Source organism: Bubalus bubalis, chromosome 11, assembly GCF_019923935.1.
Source record: "Bubalus bubalis isolate 160015118507 breed Murrah chromosome 11, NDDB_SH_1, whole genome shotgun sequence".
Lineage (NCBI taxonomy): Eukaryota > Metazoa > Chordata > Mammalia > Artiodactyla > Bovidae > Bubalus > Bubalus bubalis.
In genome coordinates, this window is record NC_059167.1 from 78,856,731 (window position 1) to 78,871,427 (window position 14,697).

Here is a 14,697-nt window from a genome sequence, read left to right on the forward strand (position 1 = left end):
TACAATGCAGGAGACAAAGGAGACCAGGTTTGATCCCTGGATCAGGAAGATCTTCTGGAGAAGGAAATGGCAACCCACTCCACTATTCTTCCCTGGAAAATCCCAAGGACAGAGGGGCCTGGCAGGCTACAGTTCTTGAGGTCTCAAAGAGTCGGACATGAAAGAAAACTTTGGAACAGGAGAATTATTTGTATTCTTCTCACTTTTAGGTTGAGACTAACACACTGGAACCAACATTTTATTGACATGAGAAAGAACCATGAAAAATTGCTAATGCTTCTCACTTTATTTGTATGTTGCAATTGGAATTCTTCGTATTCCCATAATTCCCAAAATTCTTCTCAGCCACATCAAACAATGATGCACTTCTTCCTTGTCCTTTTCTTCTTTTCTTTATCCATCTTCTTCCCTTTTCCTTCCCTTCATTTTACTCATTTCTTACTACTCTCTGACTCTCCTTCTAGATGACTCTAGATTTGCTCTCGTGACTGCTCCCCCACTGTGTCCCCCCTTCCTCCCACAAGAGAGATACTGCACAGGTGCAGCCCCATCTGTCCCAGTGTGCCTCTCTTAGGATGCAGTAGTACACAGCGGTGTCTCTCAGGGTGACCTGGGGCAGGACCAAGGTGCTGGACTCTCTGTCTGAAGCTATGGTCAGAGAGGCCATGCTGCTGTTCACTGTGCCTTGTAAGCCACGAATGACATACTGTGGACTCTGATTGGGATTTTGCCTATACCAATGTATATACTCATTTCCACCAATGGTAGAGTGGTTACAAGGGAGGTTTATGTTTTCTCCTTCAGCACAGTCCATGGAGCTGGGCTGGGTGGTCTTAGCATCAATCACAGTCCCTGGGGGGTTAAGAAATCAAATTAGCTCCAGAGCACAAATAAGCATAATTCTATGAATCAAGTGCATAAACCTCTAATAACTGTCTGGCCCTAACCCCTACTCCTGTGTTTCTATGTATGTCCTGGAAAAATATTATTGGTGTTCAATATTGGACTGCAAGAAGATCAAACCAGTTATCAAACCAGTTATCCAAAAGGAAATGAACCCTAAATATTCATTGGAAGGACTGATGCTGAAACTGGAGCTCCAATAATTTGTACACCTGATGAGAAGAGCTGACTCATTGAAAAATACCCTGATGCTGGGAAAAGCTGAAGACAAAAGGAGAAGGGGGCATTAGAGGATGAGGTGGTTAAACAGTGTCACCATCTCAATGGACATTAATTTGAGCATATTCCAGGAGTTAATAGAGGACTGAAGAGCCTGGCACACTGCTGTCCATTTGGTCATAAAAGTTGGATACAACTTAGTGACTGAAAAACAAAATTATGGAGACCAAAGATACGTGGCAAGAATCAGCGATCCATAGGCTTTGTTCCATGGGTCCTTGGCTCAATAAATCCAGAGATTTCCTACAACCTTCTTACTGCTAAGGACTCTTCTGGAATCATAGCCAAGGTTTAATATGTCATGTAGAAGTTTGTGTCCCTAGCAAATCCATGATTGGTTCTCAATTCCATCACTATAATGCTGAATAAAGCATAGGGAAAGGAGTAGAGAGCAAATAACTCTTTGTGGTCCTTTGCCCTCAAGTCATCCCTTGTAGACACAGAACACTTACCCAAGGTCAGAAACACTGTTACTCCAGTCACCAGCCTCATACTTCAGGGACAAACCAGGATCGTGGGCTCAGAGTTCAGGCTTGGATCTGAGAACAGAGGCAACAGCTGTTAGTAAAGACTTAACAACCAGTGCAGATATCGCTGTGTTGTTGCTAGGACCTTCTCAGCCAATGATCAAGCAATCCCTTATCTAGGTCGTCCTCCCCTGTTTTAGTCATGTCCCCAAAAGATGGTGAAACATCCCCAGCTCACAGTGAAATCATCTCTGAAGTTTAATGTCTGCCTCTGGAAAAGGAATACCAATCACAATGATGTGTCTATGCACAACCATTGGTCTTTCATTTGTTTCTTAAGAAATTAGCTGATGCTCCATGAAGCTTGCAGAGCATAATATTTAATCCCAGAAAAATGTACTGAGCTATGTATAGTAAGATAATGAAAATTTCCATCCACATTCCAGAAAATGTATGGAAGATTCAAAAGTAGGCAGTGATGTGCTCTGGGAGATGGAAAAATTAATAACATTGAGACTAAAAGCTACACACCCTGGAGCTTGGAGCTCATGTAAGTGTTCTTGGAATCATGCATCTATCACCATCTAGGTAGACATTTTTCATGCATCTGTTCTTAATATACTAACTGATTGACATAGATAGAGTTCACCTCATCCTCTTTGAACAGTGGTCCATAATCCTCATCTTCCCTATGCCGATGCTTGTGGGTGTTGTATAGCAAGGATGCTAAGGCAGAGGAATGGACAGAAAGAAAGGAAAAGTAGGTGGGGGTGGGGTGGATGTGGGTGTGAGTGGTATAAAAAGTCGGAGGAGGGAAAAAAAAAAAGCGTATAAGGAATAGAAAAGTGAAGGGATAACAGAGCAGGGAAATGGGAAAGCAGTGTTTAGGGAGGTACATGGAAAGGGCTTAGGCTATTTGGCTAAGATCCCCTGAATCCTTGACCACACACATTGAACAAGGGATAAAAAGCTCAAGTAGTCTAAAGAAGATGAAAGCATGTCATTTTTCCTTTTTTTGGCACATCAATGGAAAACACATTTCCCTCCCTTTCTCCTAGAAAGCAACACTGTTTTCGGATGAATCAGCCCCCTCTTGTGACTGAATAGAAGAACTGCAGAGCTAAACCCACACCAAAAGTCAGCAAGCATACCTGTGGCGGATTCATTTTGATGTTTGGCAAAACTAATACAATTATGTAAAGTTTAAAAATAAAATAAAATTAAAAAAAAAAAAAAGCTCCTCAGATTTGAAGGTAAATGGGCTTCCCAAGTGGCGCAAGTGGTAAAGAACTCACCTGCCAATGCAGGAGACTTATGAGACCCATGTTCAATCCCTGGATCAGGAAGATTCCCCTAGAGAAGGGCTTAGCAACCCACTTCAGTATTCTTGCCTGGAGAATCCACTGGACAGGGGAGCCTGGTGGGCTACAGTCCATGACTCACAGAGTTAGACACGATTGAAGCAACTTACCACACAGTACACACATCTTACTTGTAATACCTCTGTACTCATCTGTATTTTCTTGGTCCTAAATACTCCATAGAAGGTTTTAATTATCTTTGACTGCTTTCAGCTCAGTTCAGTTCAGTTGCTCAGTCGTGTCCAACTCTTTGCGACCCCATGAACCGCAGCACACCAGGCCTCTGCAGTCATATGATTCTCATTTGTTGATCTCTTTTTCATTTGTCTCTAACCTTCCTATATTTAAAATTTACTTCAAAGCCCATGTAATTCAATATTTATAAGAGTTTGATATATAGTAGGCACTCAAGAATTACATGGTTTCTGAGTGAGCTGATGAATCATTATTCATGAATTTGATGAGAAATTACATTAAACAACTGTTTAAATTACTCTGAAAACAATCTTCCAACGTTATGGGATGCAAGCCAAATAAAAGACTCCGATAGTATAAACAGAGGGTTATTATTGTGAACAATGAACAAGAGGCTATAAACAATAAATCCAAGTCTAGCATGGAGGAAAATTGTACTGAAGACATAGGAGTAATGTTACACTAATCATGCTTTGTTCATTTAACAAATTTTCATAAATACTCGGTGGAAGCATTGTTGTTGTTCAGTCTCTAAGTCATGTCTGACTCTTTGCAACCCCATGAACCGCAGCACACCACAGTTTCTTGTCCTCCTCTATCTCCAAGAGTTTGTTCCAGCCCATGTCCATTGTGTGGATGCTGCCATCCAATCACCTCCTTCTCCTCCTGCCCTCAATCTTTCCCAGCATCAGGGTCTTTTCCAATGAGTCAGCTCTTTACATCAGGTGGCCAAAGTATTGGAACTTCAGCTTCAGCATCAGTCTTTCTGATGAATATTCTAGGTTGATTTCCTTAAGGTTTGACTGGTTTGATCTCTTCACTGTCCAAGAAACTCACAAAGGTCTTCTGTAGCACCACAATTAGAAAGCCTCAATTCTTCAGCACTCAGCCTTCTTTAGGGTCCAACTCTCACATCCATACATGACTACTGGAAAACCATAGCGTCAACTCTGTGGACTGCTGGGAGCCGGCATATTGCATATTGAGTGAGGATCTGTAATAGCTCAACTGGAATTCTATCACTGCCGGGAGCCAGCGTGAGGCACTCCGCCCATGACAAAGGTCATGAGGAAGGAGGCTCGGCATACGCAAAGGCGGGATCGAGCCTCAGGAGTCCCCCTGGAAATTCTCGAGCATCTACCCCCAAAACCAGAGTCTGCCTACTTTCTGCTTTGTGCTTTCACCTACACCTCTGACTTTACGGGGGGCTGTCTCCCACTACCTCTCTCTGGAAAGAGAGTTAGCTTACAGCTCCAGTTAATAATTCCTGGATGTGACAGTGTTTCAACCTACAAACTCCTTTGGAAATCCTCTAGCCTGCCTGAATGGGTTTTTCCGGCCACATGTGATTGTTTAGAGCCTCCCAACTGTGAGAGGCAGGAGATGTTCTAAACTGCCTAAACACAGATTCCTTTGAGTAGTTAAAAGATTGATTAGAAAATGTATTGGTGAAGGGTTTTTCACTTGTTGGGCCAATGTTTGCTGCTAAGTCTCCATACTCCTTACCTACTGTGTCCTTGGCAGTGTATTGATTGATATAATGGGTGTATAGAAATGTAAAATGCAGCTTTGTCCAATGCTTTTTTGGAGGCTGGTGCCTGACTTTGGAATAATCACCTTTAGAGAAAAATAAGTTTCTTAAAATGTTAACAGGCCTCCGGGCCAGAAGATGATGTCAATCACCTGAACTTTTGCATATGATAAGTTTGAAAGCCTGGCTTAGATTAGAACCAGGAACTGCTGTCCTTGCATGACTCCACCCCTTCCCCCATTATCCTCTATGCATACCTTAAGGTATAAAAACTACTTTGGAAAATAAAGTGCGGGCCTTGTTCACTGAAACTTGGTCTCCCCATGTCACTCTCTCTCCCAAATTCCAGCTGAGTGTCCATCTGGAGCGCGGATGTCCTCTGCGGCCATTTATTTGCCTGGGCTTCTAAGACCCACTCGAGAAGGTGTCTAAGGTGGGGCACCTTCCGCTATTCGAGAGGGCGCCTGCGGCCTCCGTGGTCAGAGCTAACCTGGTGTCACGGGTTATATTGATTTTCCGCGTAAACCAAGCCACTCAGCTTCTTTTCTCCACTGAATTTTCCTACTGAGCTATCCTTATTTCAGCCGCTTTTCTCCACTGAATTTCCTCACTGAGCTATCCTTATTCTATTACTCTTTGTATCCTTAATTAAAGTGTAATTAAGCAGTTATTCCCTGACCCTCGCCTAGCCGTCTCTCCTTCGAATACCCTGGATCAGCCGGGGCTGGTCCCCGGCAGTGGACCTTTGTTGGCAAAGTGATGTCTCTGCTTTTTAATATGCTGTCTAGGTTTGTCATAGCTTTCCTTCCAAGGAGCAAGTGTCTTTTAATATCATGGATGCAGTCATCTTCTGCAGTGATTTTTGAGCCCAAGAAAATAAAATCTATCACTGCTTTCACTTTTTCCCCATCTATTTGCATTAAGTGTTGGGACCCCAGATGCCATGATCTTAGTTTTTTGAATGTTGAGTTTGTCACTGTCCTTCACTCTCATCAAGAGGCTCTTTAGTTACTCTTCTCTTTCTGCCGTTAGAGTGGTATCATCTGCATATGTGATGTTGTTGGTATTTCTCCTGGAAATCTTGATTCCAGCTTGTGATTCATCCAACCCAGCATTTCACATGATGTACTCTGCATATAATTTAAATAAGCAGGGTGATAGTATACAGCCTTGATGTATTCCTTTCCCAATTTTGAATCAGTTTGTTGTTCCATGTCTGGTTCTAATTGTTGCTTCTTGACTTGCATACAGGTTTCTCAGGAGGCAGGTAAGGTGGTCTGGTATTCCTATCTATTTATGAATTTTCTGGTTTGTTTTGATCCACACAGTCAAAGGCTTTAGCATAGTCAACAAAGCAAATGTTTTTTCTGGAATTCCCTTGCTTTTTCCATGATCCAGTGAACGGTCTAGTGGTTTTCCCTACTTTCTTCAGCTTAAGCCTGAATTTTGCAATAATGAGCTCATGATCTCAGCCACAGTCAGCTCCAGATCTTGTTTTTTCTGACTGTGTAGAGTTTCTCCATCTTTGGCTGCAAAGAATATAATCATTTTGATTTCTGTATTAACTCTCTGGTGATATTCATGTGTAGGGTGGGCTCTTGTGTTGTTGGAAGAGGGTGTTTTCTATGACCAGTGCGTTTTCTTGGCAAAACTTTATTAGCCCTTCCCTGCTTCATTTTGTACTCCAAGGCCAAACTTGCCTGTTACTCCAGGTATCTCTTGACTTCCTATGTTTGCATTCCAATCCCTTATGATGAAAAGGACATCTCTTTTTTTGGTGGTATTTCTAGAAGGTCTTGTAGATCTTCATAGAACTGTTCTTCATAGATCCCTTTAGTTTCCAGTTTAAACCTATCATGTCACCATCACTGAGATATCCAGTCACCCTGTTCTGGGTCAAGTGCTTCCTCATACCCAAATCTTCTCCAAGGAGCCCTCTAAATAGTACACTCAGGATGACAATAAAAGTTTAAGATGCTTCTCACAGTTAGGAAAGTTATGTCTCATTTCTCAAAGATTAAAAAAATTGGAACAGTAAAATCTATCTCAAAGGATTTTGATATTTAAAGTAGATAATGAATAGGAAATATATCCTACAGTGCCTGACATATAGTAAGGTCAATAAATACCAACTTTCTATATTCTACTAAAACCTCCTTTCTATTAATGCCCAGGCCTGTGACCTGATTTTTCAACTCCATATCAATTCAGTAATGGACGCTTCTAGGACATTTACTTAATCACTTTTTTTTCCTGGAGATAAGCATTATCTTTCCTTATTCTTTTGGTGTGATAGCCAGCTAGCTACACTGATACACTCAGGGTGCTGAAAAGACACAGATGGAACAGGTGAGGTTTGACTTTGATTTCCATAAAAATAGTGAAATCAAGGACACCTTACATGTTTACTAGCTATTGGATATAATATTTCTGAATTCGATCTCCAAGATTTTGCCATTCTTATTAATGACTATTAATAAGTCATTCTTATTAATGACTAAGAAGTGACTATTTTCACTTCTCTTTGATTTATGAGCTTTTAATATATTCTGCATTTGATTCCTTTTTCAGTAATGTGTCTTGCATATCTAGCCTTCCAGACTGACACTGGCTTTCCACTCTCTTTAGCAGTGCTTTTTGATTAAAAAGACAATTTAAAAATATGCTTTCATGCTCATTGGAAGCTTCCTTGAAAGTTTTATTTGTTTGCTTTCTTTAAAAACTTTACAAATGCTTTCCTTTTTGCAATGCTATTACTTGTGATGAGAAGACAAGTATCATTCTTAATGATGTTTCCCAGAATACAACATATCAATTTCCCCTGCCTATTAACACGATTTTTTTACACTAAAATAGACCCTTGAATTTGTCTTCAACACCTTGCAAACTTCTGCCAAAATAACAGTGGTCAACTAACAGAATTCCTTATTCATCTTTACGACTTTCCACATAGCATTGCTCCTGAATAAGGAGCTTGTTTTATAGGAAATACAGTAGAACAGTGAGTAGAGGTTCTTGCTATGCTACGAGGTTATGGAATGGGTAATGGATGAGGTAGTTATAAATGCCAGTTACAATCTTGTGGTCATTTGCAGTAACACAACCTAGAATATTTCTGAACTCATTTTCATTGTATATGAATATATTTATGTATACATTAGCCATTTTTAACTTCCCTCTCCTCTTTGCCTGCCTCTGGTAACAGAAAATGTGCTGCTACGAGTTAATCTTATATCTCATTGTATCTCTGTAGTAAAAATACAGGGTCAATTGGAGAGTGTGATTCAGCTAGAAGAGGAAAGAACATCACCCTTAAATAGATAAATGAACTTGGTATTCTCTTTGAAGGAGAGAGCTTGTTTTGGCTGAATAAAGAATAATTGCATCATATTAACAGGAAGCTTAGTTTTCCTGTGGTCCTTATTCAAAGTTGTGGTGTTCAAAGAGGTAATGATGAATGCTTAGTTAACAAGGAGGTAAGTTAACTAGTTAAGCTATTATGGTGGATTTGTACTGTCTGAACTTAATCTATTTCCCAGAATTTGCTTCTCTGTATTGTTCTGGGTTATGGTTGGCCATGAAAGAGATTTGTGTAAGATTTGGGAGGTACTTGTGATGAAGTAGTCATGTTTCTAGGTTCTGCAGGTTGGTTCAGGGCTCCAGAGACTATGGCAACCCATAATGTTGCTGCTGGTCTGATAGTTCAACTTATTGTTGACTCACAACTCCTAGATCTCCCACTAGATTTCTTACTCATGTTCTCTTTGTCTTTGACCAAGTATGCTTGTAGCATGATGGCAAACTTCTGAAGTTCGCCCATTACTGTGAGCCTGAAGGAGGTAAGAGAAAGGCGAGTTTTAGTGTGTCTTGTGGGGTCCATTGTCCTCATGTACATGTCACAGCTTGTCCATGCTTTTTCCAGTTGGTCCACAGTTGGTCCACAGTTGGTCCAGTTGCCACATCCAACTTTCCTTCATAAATGGTACTTTAGTTGACTTACAGTGATCTCAAGCTCAAACCAAATACAAATATAATAGCTTTTATAGACTCTTCCACCAGCTCTAGCCCTGCCTGTGAATAATCCTTATAACTCATATCTTACTCTACATCACTGGTGGGTCTCCTCTGGATATGCCCTGACATGATGTCTAAGAGGAAACGACTGTATGATAAGTCGCTTCAGTCGTGTCTGACTCTTTGCAACCCCATAGACTGTAGCCCACCAACTTCCTCTGTCCAAGGGATTCTCCAGGCAAGAATATTGGAGTGGGTGGCCTTGCCCTCCTCCAGGGGATATTCCCAAACCAGGGATCAAATCTGTGTCTCTAATGTCTCCTGCATTGGCAAGCGAGTTCTTTACCCCTAGTGCCCAGGAAGCCCTAAAAGGAAAGGACTAAGGAAATGATTTTCATGATGATTTCAGATTCTAGACCCAGATTTGTGATGTAAGGATCATTAGGTGAAACTACCACTTTATATTATTGTGGAGCAAGTCTTCAAATTTAGACAACTTTACACATATTTTGTATGGTTGATTTAAAGTCAAAATTTCAAGAGGAGAATGTTATCAGTAGAGAGTTACTCTGGACACCTGTTTCCATATGTCATGGAAGGAAATTTTATTTAGAATTAAATCCTCTGATGCAGACCACAGATGAAGCAACCGCAGGACTACCATTTCTTGTCTAGGATCTAAAGGTGTGTATCTCAGCTGTGGTCCTGCAGCAGAGGGGCTCTGTCTTATTAAACTCTGGGGTTTTTGTTCAGCTTTTCCTATTACCTTGAGCACTGTGAGTTCAAAGAGAACACAGAAGTACTTTGCAGAATCTTCCAGTTGTAAGGTTGAAATCATGAGGCTAGAGGATTTAAGTGATCTCTGAAAATTTATAGAGTAGCGGCCATCCCTTGTAAGGAAAATCATCTCTCCACTGGGAGGTTGCTTATACCAAAAAATGTTGTAACTGCTCCAACTTGTTTCACACCAACAGTTCACAATGACTGCCTCTCCAATCTGAGTGAATATGTCTGGTTGATCTTGAGTAACTTTCTGGGCTACACCAGATCCTGTGGAAAAAAATCAGAAAACAGAGATGAAGCAGTGAATAAAATAGTGTAGGAATTAGCCTCATTTCAGATCACATCCCCAAAAAACAAACTGAAATCCTAAGACTCTTGCTTTTCTCCAGTCCTCCTTTCCTCCCCAAGTCCCTGTGAAGCTCCACGTGCCTGTGTGCAGTCCTTTCACCCTGAACACGTGCACCCACGTTTGGAAGCATCCCTACCAGAGAAGGTGAAGACCAGGAACACCCAGAGCAGATTGGAGAGCGGCATGAGGCATGGAATCCCCTACACAAACATGCTCAGTTTTGCCTCAAGCTGAGAATTCAGTGTTTTTGTGTGCCTGGCAGTACATATGCATAATCCCTCAGTTCTTGTGTGACTCCTTCAAACAGGAAATGATGTTTGTCATATTCACATGTCATGTGGTCTGTGTACAGATGAGAAAAAACGTCTGGCTCACCACAAACTTTTACTCTGTCTATTTTTCTTTCACTGGCAATTAAGTTAGGCTGATCCTGAAAGGTGGGGGGAGGGTCAAAAAAGCAGGTAGTAATAAAGGTTTGAGCTGAGGCAATTGAGGAACAAACTAGGTTTCATTCACTGATACATATTCAGGACAATTATTTTGCCATCCCATTTAAAATACCATTTGCTTTCTGTTTTTAAACTTTTTATTATAGTCAAAATGTTTGTCTGAGGAAGCCTTACACATAGCTGAGAAAAGAAAGATGAAGAAGAAAAGAAGCAATATACCCATTTGAATGCAGAGTTCCAAAGAAGAGCAAAGAGAAATAAGAAAGCCCTCCTCAGTGATCAATGAAAAGAAATAGAGGAAAACAATAGAATGGGAAAGACTAGAGATCTCTTCAACAAAATTAGAGATACCAAGGGAACATTTCATGCAAAGATGGGCACAATAAAGGACAGAAATATTGACAGAATATTTAACAGAAATATTAACAGAAGCAGAAGATATTAAGAAGAGGTAGAAAGAATACATAGAGGAACTATACAGAAAAGATCTTCATGATGCAGAAAGCTATCATGGTGTGATCACTCACCTAGAGCCAGACATCCTGGAATGCAAAGTCAAGTGGGCCTTAGGAAGCATCACTACAAACAAAACCAGTGGAGGTGATGGAATTCTAGTTGAGCTATTTCAAATCCTAAAAGATGATGCTGGAAAAGTTCTGCACTCAATATGCCAGCAAATTTGGAAAACTCAGCAGTGGCCACAGGACTGGAAAAGGTCAGTTTTCATTCCAATCCCAAAGAAAGGCAATGCTGAAGAATGTTAGAACTATTGCACAATTGCACTCATCTCACATGCTACCAAAGTAATGCTCCAAATTCTCCAATCCAGGTTTCAACAATATGTGAACCATGAATTTTCAGATGTTCAAGCTGGATTTAGAAAAGGCAGAGGAGCCAGAGATCAAATTGCCAACATCAGCTGAAACATCGAAAAAGCAAGAGAGTTCCAGAAAAACATCTACTTCTTCTTTATTGACTATGCCAAAGCCTTTGACTGCATGGATCACAACAAACAAATTCTTAAAGAGATGGGAATACCAGACCATCTTACCTGCTTCTTGAGAAATCTGTATGCAGGTCAAGAAGCAACAGTTAGAACTGGACATGGAACAATAGACTGGTTCCAAATTGGGAAAGGAGTATGTCAAGGCTGTCTATTGTCACCCTGCTTATTTAACTATGCAGAGTACATCATGAGAAATGCTGGACTGGATGAAGCACAAGCTGGAATCAAGATTGCCGGGACAAACATCAGTAACAAGATATGCAGATGACACCAGCCTTATGGCAGAAAGTGAAGAAGAACTAAAGAGCCTCTTGATGAAAGTGAAAGAGGAGAATGAAAAGTTGACTTAAAGCTCAACATTCAGAAAACTAAGATCATGGCATCTGGTCGCATCACTTCATGGCAAATAAATGAGGAAATAGTGGAAACAGTGGCTGACTTTATTTTCTTGGGCTCCAAAATCACTGCAGATGGTGACTTCAGCCATGAAATTAAAAGATACTTGCTTCTTGGAAGAAAAGTTATGACCAACCTAGACAGCTTATTAAAAATTAGAGACGTTACTTTGCCGACAAAGGTCTGTCTAATCAAAGATATGGTTTTTCCAGTAGTCTTGTATGGATGTGAGAGTTGGACTACAAAGAAAACTGAGCACTGAAGAATTGATGCTTTTGTATTTTGGTGTAGGAGAAGACTCTTGAGAGTCCCTTGGACTGCAAGGAGGCCCAAGCAGTCCATCCTAAAGGAAATCAGTCCTGAATATTCATTGGAAGGACTGATGCTGAAGCTGAAACTCCAATACTTTGGCCACCTGATGCGAAGAACTGACTCATTTGAAAAGACCCTGAAGCTGGGAAAGATTGAAGGTGGGAGGAGAAGGGGATTACAGAGATAGATGGACATCTGTCATCCATCCAGAGATGGATGACAGATTGGATGGCATCACTGACTCATGAGTTGGAGTAAGCTCCAGGAATTCATGATGGATAGGGAGGCTTCGTGTTCTGCAGTCCATGGTGTCTCAAAGAGTTGGACACAACTGAGCAACTAAAGTGAACTGAGGGAAACTGTGGGCACAAAATCACTGTTTAAATAAATATGTGCATGTTGAATAACACTATTACTGGACTGTGACACCAGTAAGACAGAACAAAGTCTTATATATTTTAAGCAACTCTACTGAGGTATAAGTGACATTCCTTAAAGTTCATCCATTTTGAAATTCCAGTTTAATAATTTTAATAAATAATCCTTCATCCTCAATTATAGTTATTCTCTATTTCCATGCCTGGCATGGAAATACCATGCCTGGTAGAGGAGCCTAGTGTGCCACAGTCCATGGGATCACAAAGAATCAGACATGGTTTAGTGACTGAACAGCAACAACAACATTAGCAGGAAGCATAGCTTGGCTATGGTCTTTATTCAAAAGCTGTTAAAGAGTACAGGTGGATGCCAAGTTAACAAAAAGGGTACTGTAGTAGCTTTGATCTATCTTAACTAACTGGAAGTATCTTTCCCAGAATGTGCTTCCCATATTGTTCTGGCTTAGGGTTGGCCACAAAAGAAATTTGTGTGACATTTGGAAGGTCATGGTGATGAAGCAGCCACAGTTTTTATGTTTGGGTTGGTGCAGGGCTCAAGGGACTGTGGTTACTCACAGGTGTTCTTCCTGATCTGATAGCTCATTGTTGACTCACAGCCCCTCCACTTCCTACCAAACCTCCTCCTCATTTTCTGTTTGTCTTGGGCAAAGTATGTATGCAGCATGATGCCAAATGACACCCACTTCTCCTAAGCTCACTCTCTACTGTGAGACTGAAGGAGGTGAGGCATAGACAAGTTTTAGTGTGTCTATGTGGGTTCCATTACCCTCATGGTTCTAGTGTGTCCTTATGAGTCACAGTTTGTTTATGCCTCAGTCTCTCCCTAACTTTGCTCTAGTTGATTAACAGTGAATTCAGTCTCAACACCAGATACAAAGATAACAGCTTCGTATACACTCTTCCACCAGATCTAGCAATTGCCCGAGTTTTAATCTTCATCACTAATTTCTTATTTGATACCATTAGTGATCTGCTTCTCTGATTGTACCTTAAGTAACACAAGTCTAAGAAGAAAGGACTAAGGAAATGATTTTCATGATGATTCCAGATAATTATACCCAGATTTGTGATGTTAGTGTATTTTAGTGAAACTGTCACTTTTAATTAACTTTAGAGTAAGTTTAGACAACTTTACACATGTTCTGTATGATTAATTTAGTCAAAAATTCAAGAGGAAAATGTAAACAGTAGAAAGTTACTCTGGACATAGAAGAAGCTTTAATTTAGAATTAAATTCTCTGATTCAGACCACACGTTAAGCAATCACATGATTACCATTTCTTGTCTGGGGTCTGCAGGTGTGCATTTCAGCTGGGGTCCTGCAGCAGCGGACCTCTGGGGTCTGCAGGTGTGCATTTCAGCTGGAGTCCTGCAGTAGCAGAGCTCTCTTATTAAGCTCTGGGGTTTTTGTACGTCTTTTCCCATTACTTTAAGCACTGTGAACTTCCTTTGTAACTGTTCTTTTACTTGAGAGCTCCCTAAGAGCACAAACGTACTTTGCTGAGTCTTCCAGCTGTAACGCTGAAATGGTGAGGCTGATGGATTTATATGCTTTCTGGAAGTTTACAGAGTAGCGGCCATAACCTGCATTCCCGTGTTCTGAATTTTGATGAATAAGGAGAGTCATCTGTCCCCTGGGAAGCTGCTTGTACCAATAAATGGAGTAGTAGTATGTGAACCAACCTATTCCATACTGACAGTTAAAAATGACTGACTGCCCCACTTGGCTGATTATGTCTGACTGGTCTTGAGTAACTTTTTGGGCCACACAAGATCCTGTGGAAAATGTGAGAAAACAGAGCTGAAATAGTGAACAAAATAATGCAGAAATTAATTTTGGACTGACTCAAATATTTATAACCCAAACTGAAATCCTAAGACACTTGCTTTTCCCCAATCCTCATTTCCTCCCCAAGTCCCTGTGAAGCTCCACGTGCCTGTGTGCAGTCCTTTCACCCTGAACACGCACACACATGTTTGAAAGCATCCCTACCAGAGAAGGCGATGGCCAGGAACCCCCAGAGCAGACTGGAGAGTGACATGAGGATGGATTCTGTACATAAATGTGTTTAATTCTGCCTCAAGCTAAGAATTCAGCATCTTTAAGTGCCTAACGGCACATATACATGGCACCTGGTTCCTGTGTGACTCCTCCCCCAGACAGGAAGTGGGGTTTGTCATGTTCATAGACCAGCTTGTCTGTGCCCAGATGGGAAAAAGTCTGGCTCACTACAAACCTTTACGTTGTCTACTT

At 40.9% G+C, this 14,697-nt stretch overlaps 3 gene segments (V, D, J or C); all 3 read right to left on the minus strand.

Annotated features, from left to right (window-relative positions):
* Positions 1 to 267: 267 nt before the first annotated feature.
* LOC102398783 lies at positions 268 to 1,775 on the minus strand. The segment is given in 2 exon segments: positions 268 to 852; positions 1,635 to 1,775. Coding segments are annotated over 2 exon segments (432 nt in total).
* Positions 1,776 to 8,485: 6,710 nt separating this feature from the next.
* LOC112587964 lies at positions 8,486 to 10,067 on the minus strand. The segment is given in 3 exon segments: positions 8,486 to 8,566; positions 9,517 to 9,800; positions 10,019 to 10,067. Coding segments are annotated over 3 exon segments (414 nt in total).
* A 3,805-nt stretch (positions 10,068 to 13,872) lies between these two features.
* Positions 13,873 to 14,485, minus strand: LOC112577833. The segment is given in 2 exon segments: positions 13,873 to 14,219; positions 14,437 to 14,485. Coding segments are annotated over 2 exon segments (396 nt in total).
* Between the last annotated feature and the right edge of the window lie 212 nt (positions 14,486 to 14,697).